The sequence below is a fragment of the Drosophila gunungcola genome, unplaced genomic scaffold (assembly GCF_025200985.1).
Source record: "Drosophila gunungcola strain Sukarami unplaced genomic scaffold, Dgunungcola_SK_2 000010F, whole genome shotgun sequence".
Lineage (NCBI taxonomy): Eukaryota > Metazoa > Arthropoda > Insecta > Diptera > Drosophilidae > Drosophila > Drosophila gunungcola.
In genome coordinates, this window is record NW_026453198.1 from 2,373,762 (window position 1) to 2,386,111 (window position 12,350).

Sequence of the window (12,350 nt, forward strand, 5' to 3'; positions counted from 1 at the left end):
GTGCTGCGCTAGTCACTTTTTCATAAAGAAGTTCATGTTGAATTTGAGGCAGCAAATTAGCCCGTAAAGTTTCCAACAATGCTAAGTCTGACAATGGAACCGAAAGTTTATCGGCCAACAATACGATCGACTCATAAAATTCATCAAACGATTCGTTTTCCCTCTGCTTACGTCGATCTATTGCTGAACGAATGTTGAGATCCGTAAGTTCATCTTTAAACTGAGCCCTCATAGCGGCACGCAAATTTACCCACTGCAATGATCTAGTATTCTGACTTAGTTGAACGCTTTTGTGATAACGCCAAAACCAGTCATTAGCACTTCCGTCTAATATATTGCTTATGTAGCGAGATATTAGATCAAAGTTACCACTTAGAGGCTAATACGATCTGGTCTTAAATCTGTATTCATTTGCGAAAACCTAGCTTCGGACTCATTTTCTATTGTAGAACGATTTCCAACTGGAGATGAATTTGCTGCTACAGGCCTACTTTCTATTGGAGGAAGATTTCCTGTAGCCGAAGAATGTCCTGCTGCAGGGAAGTTCCCTCTTTCCTGAAGCTGATCATCACTCTCTATTAGCCTATTACCAGCATCTGGGGTAACATTCAACATTCGTTGAAACCCAGCGCTAATAGTTTCTGCTAAAGCTTCCGTTCTTTATTAGATTCCTTAACGGCTTGCTGTAACTCTTCCATGTTAAAGTCGTCTGTAATAGGATTTCCTGCTAGTTCCTTGCTCAAATAAATCTGGGACCTACCCAATGCACTCGATGGTCTACTTGCACTTTCACTACCGGATTTTAAATCTGCTTTACACACAGGGCAATTTTTATGATTTCGGACCTTTGTGTTAAAACAAACTCTATAAAAAGTATGACCACAGTTAGCAGATAATAACTTAGCAGCGTATTCAATTCCTCTTAGACAAATAAAGCAATCACCGTTTGCCGTGACGGAAATATCTTCTGCTGGTTCGTCTTCACCTAACATTTCTTAATAATCATTAATTTTTTCTTATAATTAATAAAAAAAGATAACCCAATATTTAAAGAGTTTTTTTTTTCTTTGAAATTACAAATAATTTCCGGGAATCAGAACAATCTTCGTGTCTGGTAATCATAATTGTTTAAGCATTTTGTATCAAAAGTAAACAACAAAAATTAGTTTTAACTATTGCAGACATTCCAACCTTCGTACAAATGTGTGATCCAAAACGTTAAAAGCTACTAAATAAAGCTTCTACTCTGGCACACCTCTGTTACGATTTTTACTTGTTTGCAACCTGCAATAACTAAATTGAACAAAAAAAAAACAAAAATTCCAAAGCGGTACCGCAACTAATATTCATCTTTATCCAAGTTTATAGACCTGGCAAGAGGTTAGTTCGTATCTTAAAGCAGCGTTTTGGAAACCCTAAGCACCTTGCGAGAATATTGTAAGTAACGGTAGAACCTTTTTTATAAAAGTGTATCTTATCCTTTTGTACTTCAACAGCCTATCAGAGTTTTTATTTTGCTGCGTGGCAGGTGATAGAAATCTTCTAAAATATCCACACCCAATCGCAGGTTCCTACTTGATTTAGCTGTTTTCTCTTTAAAGACTCATCGAAATTAAAATTGTTCGGAACGTTTCTATATTAATAGTACGCTAATCCAGAAAAATCTTAACTCAAAATCAAGGTGCAATTAGTTTTTTTTTCGGTTTGGGTTAGAAAAGGTAAAGAAAAGTAATAAATCTGATTATATTTTTAGTCTCCAGTGGTATATGAAAATTACGCACTGTTTGATGAAGTTGACTATTTAATTCTATATCGGGGCCAGCCAAGGTCGGCCCCACGTTGGGCGCCATAATTATTTCTGTAGCATATAACGATCTATTAAGAAAGAGCTGGTGGAAAAATTAACGTGTTTGCGGAGTACGCGACATCCTCGGCTTTTCATATGTCTGGTCGGCATGGGGTGGGTTAACGAAGAAAAGAAAACCGCCACGTTATAAGGCTCGTATGCTAGTAGAAATAAATTAAAATTCGCGTACTATTCATTTGCGTACATTGGGGAAGCTAGAGAAAAAAAAATTAAAAAAAGGCTGAAGAAAGGAAAGAATACGAAAACAAAACAACACGTGAGAGATACACTTGCCAAAACATCACTCCTTTTACTACGCCAAGAAGGCGAAGTGCCCACCCTACCATGATCCTAATGGTCCAACATTTCCTCTTCAGAATCCCTGGGAGTGACTACCAATCACCCTTTTAAACGACACTCGACTTCCATGATCCCCGGATACGGAGAAACTTAGTTAAAATTCATTTCTTTTATTAAAAATTATAATTACGAACTATCCCTTTCATATGGGCTGAGATACTTTTGTTGTTGTTTCATAAAATCTTATTTTCAATGAAATTTGTTTATTTTTAGGTTACTTCGACTTAAGAAAAATAAATGGTTTTCATATAAATTTTCATATTTGTGGTTTTAAATTTTTAAACAATACTATAAAGAATTTTTAAATACAGGAACATTTTATTTCTAACAAAGCTCTCTATCATTTCGATTTCATTTATTTTTTTTTTCTTTATTCTGGTGTATTACCAAAACAAAATAATTTGAAAATTACTGCTTCACAAAAATTTCAGTTTTATTTACATACCTACAAAAAAACTGTCTAATTAATTCATTTCATTTTTTTTCTTATCGAAAATTGCAAAGAGTTTAAAGTTGCTGAAAGAGAACGGGATTAATATATATAAATAATAATTGCTATATATATATAAATTTATATAAAAATATCATGTAGGTTAATAGTATACGATCATTGTAAAGATTTCAGGTTTTTAAATTTATAAGTGACTGCGCGTGTACATATTGCGAGAACTTTTGTAGCGGCCCTCGTTTATTAAAACAAAGCTTTAGAACTTGCGAGCAACGTTAAGCAATACAGCGTAAACGCTCAAATATGTATATTCAAAACAAAACATCGTAAATTTTATGCAGTTTGACCAGTGACGAAATAACTAAATAAAGGAAATAATGAAACAATGTATGATAAGGGTAACTTAAAGTCGATTAACTCCGGCGGCGAAAGATCTTTGGCAGCGGCGACTTCTTGTACATGTTTATTTAGTTATATGGTCGTAGGGTTTATTTTTAGTTAGAAATGTTTTAGTTTTGATTCGGCAACATTGTTTACCTTTAATTTTGTGAATTATTTTTCGTTAACATTTTAGGTATGAATTTTATAAAATTTGCGCGTTTAAACTGCGGGATTACACATTTACTAGCACATTCACATATTATTTATTTCGCCAAGTTTTTATATATTTTTTTTTTCACTGTAAATTTTCACCGGTTTGCAGCAGCAACGTTGATCTCTTTGCCTATCATTTTTCTCTCTAATATTTCATAACCACAGCAAATTTAGAACTCTAATTTTAATTATTAAATTTTTTTAACGAATATTTAAATTCATACTAGGTAGATTTTTTTCTTATAAGACTGAGAAAAATATAGCAACAACGTGCATTAGATTTATGTTGAGGTAGGGTTAGGATGAGTAGCAACAGCTACTGCTGATGCTGCTGCGGCTGCTGCTCTACAATGGACAGCTTGTTGGGCCTATTTAGGCTTTAGTATAACTGCTGAAGATAGCCCTGGGTATGCTGCACCTGCTCTGCTCTATTTCCACTGGGTATTTGGGCTGCTGGGTAGCCCTGCTGTTGCTGCACCTGGTCTGCTGTACTGGCTGTTGGGCCGAATTAGGCTGCTGGGTAGGCAGCGCTACTAGTTATGGCCACGAGCCGTGTTGTAAGCCAGTGCGGTTAGGGTTAGGCGCGGTCTCAGGAGGAATATGGTTGTGCGGAGCCAGCATCGGAATCGGCCTCTGATAGTTCACTGTCTTCAGCACCGTTGAACGCGTGTTGCGTTACACGAATATATTTCTTTAAACAAAATTAAATAAAAGCACTAATAAGCTTTCGTTGCTTTTTCTTTTGGTTGATGGTTACTCACGGTTTATTTTTCTACCCAAATAACCAAAGCACGAGGTCTTCCTGCTTACTGGAGAAAATTTATTCCAGACGACTTGTATCGTTGGCGGTTGAAATCGAAAAGAATAAGCTAAAGCCGTGAGTTTAGCAGGTTACCCCAAAATGGAAATATAGCTCTGTCAAAATTGATATTGACCACAGACCACTGTCTTCTACTCAGCTGATTGTATTTGTTGCGTTGCCAGTACGACAAAGTTCGGATTCCCGCGTTAGAGGGCGCCACCTGATCATGATGGGCTGCACTTGATACAAGCTAGCATTCTGACTATAAGACCTAAGCTATACTGCCTACTTTTCGGGATTTCTGTTTATTTTCTTTTTATTTTATAAGAGAGCTCGAACAAGCCCTTCTACACTTATCAGCAACAGCTGATTGTAGAACTATCTGGCATCACCCGCAAAAATACTAATTAGTATTTTTTTTTGCTAAACACTAATTTCCGACACTAAATTTGGCTATGCATCTGGCTAGTCTCCAAAGGTCGCTAAATACTAAAATACTCGCCAGTTTCCAAGCTAAACAAAACAAACGTTCTTCAGGCGCCGCTACAAGTATACGAAACATTAATGGAAGCGGTGGACAATACTACTGGTGGTCTATTCGTCCTGGACGCACCTGGAGGAACAGGGAAAACATTTGTCATTTCATTGATTTTGGCCACTATTCGATCAAGATGTGACATAACTTTGGCGTTAGCATCATCTGGAGTTGCGGCGACTCTTCTAGATGGCGGTCGTACTGCACATTCTGCGCTTAAGTTGTTACTCAATTTAAGCACAATTGATACTCCAACATGCAATATTTCCCGATCCAGTGCAATGGGAAAATGTTGATGCAATGCAAGCTCATTGTTTGGGATGAGTGCACAATCAAATCACTTGAAGCACTTAACTTCACACTGAAGGATCTTCGGCAAAATAACAACATCATTGGCGGCTTGCTGATATTATTGGCAGGCGATTTCCGGCAGACGTTGTTAGTAATTCCCCGTGGAACGCCTGCAGATGAATTGAATGCTTGCCTGAAGGCATCAACTTTATGGAATAACGTAAAAACGTTATCGCTAACCACTAATATGAGAGTTTAACTTCAAAATGATCAAAGTGCTGCACAATTTTACAAACAATTGTTAGCTGTTGGAAATGGAAAGGTCCCAGTACCAGCGACTTTTGCCGATTTGTAGATTCTCAATTAGCTCTTATTGAAAATGTTTTCCCAAGCATTGAACTATTAGAACTATGCTTGGTTAAGTCAACGAGAAATTCTTGCCGCAAAGAATACTGATGTACACGCACTGAATTTCACCATTTAATCAAAAATTGCTGGCGATTTGTGGCATACAAGTCCGTTGATTCCATACATTATCTAACGAAGTTTTTAAACTCTCTGGAGTTACCAGGATTTCGACCGCATAACTTTCAACTCAAAATTGGTATAGTAATTATGATGTTGCGTAATTTGAATCCACCGCGACTTTGCAACGGTACTCGACTTTCGGTAAGAAGACTTATGCCGAATTTGATTGAGGCAACCATTATTAACGGAAAGTGCGCAGGTGAAAATGCATGTATTCCTCGAATACCAATGATTCCGTCTGATCAACCATTTGACTTTAAACGATTGCAATTTCCAAATCTCATTGCGTTCAGAATGACAATTGACAAGGCGCAAAGCAAATCGCTTACTCTTTGCGGGATAAATTTAGAAAATCAATGTTTTTTCACATTTCAGACCAAAAAAAAAATCTGGTTTACCAAAGAGCACTTTAATGGAACGGATAATTTACGGACACGAATAACGCTTCGATTCAGTATTTTTGGATTCACTTTCATTCATCAACAGAAGTGCAACCAAACAACACTTCATTTTTGTATTCGAAATAAAATAATTACTGTTGTCAAATAAATTAAAAAATGGTTCATTTTCAAATATGAAACAAAACAAAATGTTCATCTTTTAATCACCAAACGAAATGTTACATAAATCGAAGTCATCTGGTTGCAAAGCGGAGTTCGCCGGGCTTGCTAGTTTTATATAAAAATTGTATGAAATCTTACATTTCGATTAGACTTTTAGTTGTGAAGTTAATTAAAGCTTATGATTAAACTTATATTAAAATATTAATAAAAAAATTTAAATAATTAAAATATTGTTAGCCGCTGCGTAACCTTGAAAAAAACAACGTGGTCTAGCCGTTCTTGATCTTTTTTTGTTTGTGTAACTGTGCTTTTTGTGGTGTCTTTGAGCTTGTTGTTGTGTTGTTTTGCGATTGTCATTTGAGTTCACATGTTAAAAAAATTTTTAATTTAAATTGTATTTGATTCCTTATTTTATTTGATGTATTTTTATTACGATTTATATAATTAATAATTAAAGCTCCGAGACCGGTACAAATCCAATTAAGATTCAAAGTATGTGTCATAATAAGAGCGGAATATATATATATTTGTAAGAAGCTTGCATTGTTTTGGCAAATTGTTAAGCGAAAATGATCAACATTTTTGAAATAATATTTTACTAGAGTCAACTATTTCTTTGCTTAATGAAACAATTTTAAAATTACATGGTTTTGGTAATTTTGTTCATTTTATATATTTCTCTATTTTTCTGTCATTATAACTTTTTGTAAGAGCGGGGCGTGGGGTAGAGTTGGCCAACCACGTCCAAATGTTTGTAAATAACTTAAAGTAAAAATAGCAGCCTTATATGATCACAAGAACTGAATTATGATTGCTCTCTCATCTTAGCGCAACCTCTGAGGCAATCGTTTCGATGAAAGCTATAGGATATAGAGGTACGATCTGTCCAATTTTTTAACATATATTTATAATTTTTTTTTTTACATTTTCACGAAAGTTTCGAAGCAATAGCACATCTAGAGGTGTTTATGGCCGCGGTTCCATACAAGCCCGACCAATGCCGATTGCCCAATATGGTTCTCCCAAAAGTCGACCACATCTGCTCGAACTTCTGCTCAAACTTGTGGGTAAGCGACTGATCCAGCGCTTTCAATTTCTGATCATTCAATCGCACCAAGTGGTTAATGGCCCGGTCAAATGCGTCACACGTGGCAAACCCATTCTGTGGTTCCACTGAATTGCGTTCTTGACAGCGATGGCGAGTGGAACTTTTAGGCATTTTCATGGATCTGGGGTTTTCTAAGCCCAAGTAACCCCACACCTGGCACCAATGTAACGAATAAGGCTATTGCAATTGCGCTAACCGACAAAGCACGAGCTGAGGCGTAAGATAACATCTATATTTTAACAAACACAATTTTTGGGATAAACTTTACTTTGTTTATTGATAACAATATGTTCACTTTTTTGAATAAAATTATTTTCACAAAAAAGTAGTTGTTCATCACTTTTCGATTTTCCATTTCTAAGCGAACCAACACTTAAATAACAGAATGGAGAGGCATTTTTTCGTTAACTCCATACACAACTAGAAGTCCATTTAGGGCCCTCGTAACTAAGAAAATATGGATGCTTAAAAAAAAAGTAAATAAATTCAGAATACAGAATTTGGGTATTCCCTAAATGATTGAAACTCTGAATTCCTGAAAGTCGGTCAGCTGTTCTTCATTTGTTCGATACAAATTTAATTCGTTCAGTTCAGCAGTTCAGCAACCCAGAGGCTGCTGAAAATGTTGTTAAATTGCTGAAAAGCCAGGGTCTCAATTCGAGGAAAAAAAATGAACTCACTTCAATTCCTTATTTACATATATTTAGTGATTCCTTTCATGTTGTAACCAAAGTCGTCTTCTTAATTTTAAATTCTCACTAGCCTTTTAAGCAATTTAACAAAGTTTTCAACATTTTCCGAAGTTTGCTATATTTTTTTAAAATAATTTTTTTATTTCCAGAGAACGGTTGTAATTTTCAGATATTATAAATTAATTTTTTTGTTTAAGATCAAGACTTTGATTCACGCCAAGTGATTAACTTAAACTTAGGCCTCACATGGGTGGACATTGTTATAAGCACACCTCTCACCATTAGCACACATAATGGAGAAACTGAGCTGCAAGAAAATCGTTGAGTTGATCAAAATTTATTTCTTTTTGTCAGTTTTGTGAGTTTATAATGGTACATTGTATGTTAAGGTGTAAAGATTTATTCACACCTTTTAATAGGTCTACTTATCGAATAAACTGAGACTAGCGTATAAGGAGGTTAGTTTCGCTGTGCTTTCGAAATACAAATATGTTATACAAATAAACCTACAAGCTTCGAATATTAAAGCGGGCTTTGACCTTCTATCCGATATAAACTATAAGGTAAGGTACCGCAGGGCTTTGTCCAGAAAACTCTTTTCCTTCGAATTTTTTTGTGGATACTGGTGCATATTATCCTTCTTGCCTTCCTCGCTTTGTTGTGGGTGCTCAGAGTAAGGGGTCTTGACGTACTCCCTCTTCAACACCATACTGATAATGCGGTATCCAGTGGAGCGTTGCTTGGACCGCGTTATCACCTGGGAGCGGGGTCGCACCGGTGGTGCAGAAACGGAACCGTGGACTCCCGATTCAGCGGAAATTGAATCCGGGCAGGAGACGCCGTCGCAGCTATAATAAGAGACGCTGCTGCGTGGTGAATGGGAGCTACTGTCATAGGCTTCGTCGCCGCAGGTGTAATTCTCGGGCAGCCCAGGTAAATTGAAGCTTTTGACATTCAAGGCATCAGACACCGCATAAGAAATGCATTTGGCCTCTAGGTATAAAAGCGGCTCATCAAAGGCCTCGTCGGCACTGAATGTAGGACTGGAGCAGCGCTCGACGTTCAGGTCTGTCATTCGAGCCCGATGAAGTTTTTGCGCCTGCCGGAGCTGGCGAAGCTCGTGCCGCTTATTCTGTAGTCGTGATACGGACTCCAGACTGTCGATGAACAGATTCAGGTCGCGCTGTGTAAATTGGGCTACGTTCAGGTTGACGGTGGTGGACATCGAGGGCGGGTCCTTTAAGTTCAGGCTTAGGAACTCGGTGCAGATGTATGCTGACATCTTGTAAGTAACAGTCTTGTGGCCAGGCTGGTTGCTGGGCAACTGATACTTAGGGTATGCCTTCGTGGTTTATTTATACGAGACAGGTAGACACAATATTCTTCTTATATTGTGTTTTGAGTGTCTCTATACCTAGGAATGACCTGTGACCTCACCACAGGTAGCCAATAGAAAGCGAATTACACCCAGGAATTTCCCTAATAGCATTTTAATGTCTGGCTTTTCCTAATGTTTAAATTGGGCTACTTAGAAACAAACACGACCCGTCACAGTGACCTGACCCGTCTTCTATAGGCCGTGGATGTATATTGGCGCATGTCCCAGGTCGCAAATAGGTGTTTTGGTGCATCGACTACATCGGAAGTGGGGCAATTTAAGCCTTAAGACTAATCTGCCTGTAGACTGTATGATTTGACTGACATCATAATTAAACTATAAATTGACCCCGACTATATTTCCGATACAATAATCTACAAACTTTTTTGTTGGTTCAAAATTTTAAATTTAGCAGAACTAAAAATGTATCCCCAAAAAAAGTTTTTTTTTTAAATTATGATCGCTTTTGAGATCGTAGGTCATTGTAGGTAAGATACGTTTAGCTTGAAAAACTTTTTGAATTTTTAAAATTTAACAATTTGGCCGGAATCATGCAGCAGTCGAAGTACTTTTTTTTAGCTCCTCAAAAGACTTCCTATAGCTCTATTGTTTCTCAATCTTTTTGTAAAAAGAAAAGTAAAACAAAATTAAGTTACTTATTAATGTAGAGTTTATAACTTAAAGTTGGTAGTGCTTTGTCCATTCTTGGAGTGGCAGCTTTAAGGGACCTTAATGCAGATAAAAATTAAATAAAGGTACTGTCTTTTTATACCCGTTACAATTTAAGTCAGAAGTTTTCATCGCATTGAAGAGACATTTTCGACCCTATGAAGTATATAAGTTAACAACCAGCTCCCAGCGTAAGCTGGCGGCAATTTTAGATTTTATTAATCCATTTTCATATTTTTATATATCATTTTACATTTTTATATATCACTTAATAATCTTTGTATATTATACCAATATATCTCACGTATGGCCACCTTAATATTGTACCACCCTTATGGTGTCCAAGGTCTGAGCCAGCAAAGTGCACCGCTATGGGCCGTTCTTTTATGCTATTGGTGGCCAGCGATCGTATGACTTTAGCAATTTTGTGCTTATTCAGCGAAGATGCCACGAGCATCCGGCCATACTTTTTTCTTTTTGTCAATTTTATACCCCGACTGGGACTTAAGGCCAGCGGGTGAAAGAAAGTTACCCTCTCAACCTAATCAACGTATTTCTACAGTTGATGTCACAGGCCAACCGCCTCCTTCTATATCATTTGCGGCTAGGAACACTAGGAACAACCACGATCTACCGACCCCTCTGCCACGGTTGTATAGACAGCCGGCTTTAGCCCCGTCACGGAAGTATAGCCAGCCGGCATACAAATGACTCGGTTTTCGATTTCTGATTTTTTTGAGTGCGTGACAAAAAAATAAGTTCAAGTAACTCTAGTCTCGTGCATTTGGACTAGAAGTTTTATGTAAATAATTTTTTTTTTTTTGTGTTAGACGCATTTTTGGGTTAGACGCCACACAATCGATGCAATAATAAGCTTCGATTCGCTAACGCTAGCAGGAGTAGCATTGGACTTAGGCAATGGCGTAATAAAATGCGTAAACGCCACCGAAAAGCTCTTTGACTGTGAAAACGTCAACTTCACCTAAATCGATGACATAGTGGTACCAAGTTCGGGAAAAGATGAATTTAAAAAAATTAATACGTTTTCAACCTTTAATGAGGCACTTACCTTTAACATCTCGGTCATCGCTACTATTCGAACTATGAGTAACCCGTCTTCTCCAAACTATACCCCTATCCTATTGGGGAGGCAGCAGACTTTGTTAACAAAGAAATCAAGGAACTGCTGAATAATGGTATAATTAGGCCGTCCTAATCCCCATATAACAGCGCTACTTGGGACTGACGATGATGGCATCAGAAAGAAGCGATTAGTAATCGACTTCAGGAAGCTGAATGAGCGAACAGTCGCCGATCGCGTTCCCATGCCACGTATACCCATGATTGTAGCGAACTTGGGGAAAGTCAAATTCTTTACTACCCTAGACTTGAAGTCAGGGTATCATCAAATATATTTGGCTGAAAAAGACCGATAAAAAACCTCGTTCTCAGTTAATGGAGGGAAGTACGATTTTTGCCGACTACCTTTCGGCGTTAAAAACCCAGGTAGTGTTTTTCAAAGAGCCATCGATGATTTGCTGCGGGAAGAAATTGGCAAAATATGTTACGTCTACGTTGATGATGTTATAATTTTTTCCGAGAATGAAACCGAACATGTTAAGCACATTGACATAGTGCTAAAGCGCCTGCTCGATGCCACCATGAGAATGGCACGGGAAAAGACGAAGTTCCTAAAAGAGAGCGTAGAATTTTTAGGATTTATTGTCACAAGAGGAACCAAAACAGATCCAGAAAAGGTTAGGGTAATAAAAGAGTTCCCCGAACCAAAAAATCTGTTTAGCCTCAGGTCCCTCCTTGGCCTGTAGGAGGCGCGGTTAGCCTTACATTGTGCGGTTTGATCCTATTGCAACAACGCTGGAATCGGAAGCGAACTTCTTTCCAGTTGCAGAAGGCCATCGACGAATTGGCGACAAACTTAAAGGGGGAGAGTTAACAACCAGCGCCCAGCGTAAGCTAGGCAGGGCAATTTTAGATTTTATCAATCCATTTTCATATCTTTATTTATCATTTTACATTTACACTCATAGAAAAAAACCAGAATTTCGATGTCAAATCAAGAACGAACGATGTCAAAAGTAGGGTAAATTCGAATTTTTTTTGATTCAAGAACGAAAGACTATATTCAAGTACGAATTATTCAATTTCGAAGTCTTACATTTAAGAATGAACGTCATCTGTCCAAGTACTCAAAAGTGCTTGAAAAAAGTGCGAAAGATATTAATTTGAGTACGAAAAATTCTTAATGCAAGTATGAAAGTTTCTTAACTTAAGTTTTTTTAAAAATGTTTTTTTGTCTCTTTCTCTTTTTTTTTTTTCTTTTCTCTTTGACTCCATGTGAAATTAGAATGATAAATTAATTTGTAAAAAAAACAGAAAAGCAAACCTTATTTTGTTTACTGCAAGTCGACCCAACCGGGACTCAAACCGGGATTGCGCCACACTGGCATCAGAATTTACTGTGTACTACGCCCGTATAAGAATTCGAAGCAATTTGTTTGCAATCAAATAGCTTCTA

General features: G+C 37.3%; 1 protein-coding gene across 1 annotated transcript; it reads right to left on the reverse strand.

The window, feature by feature from the left end:
• Positions 1-8,323: 8,323 nt before the first annotated feature.
• Positions 8,324-9,049, reverse strand: LOC128263658 (uncharacterized). Its single transcript, XM_052998731.1, has one exon. It carries the CDS (start codon positions 9,047-9,049, stop codon positions 8,324-8,326), a length of 726 nt encoding a protein of 241 aa, XP_052854691.1.
• Between the last annotated feature and the right edge of the window lie 3,301 nt (positions 9,050-12,350).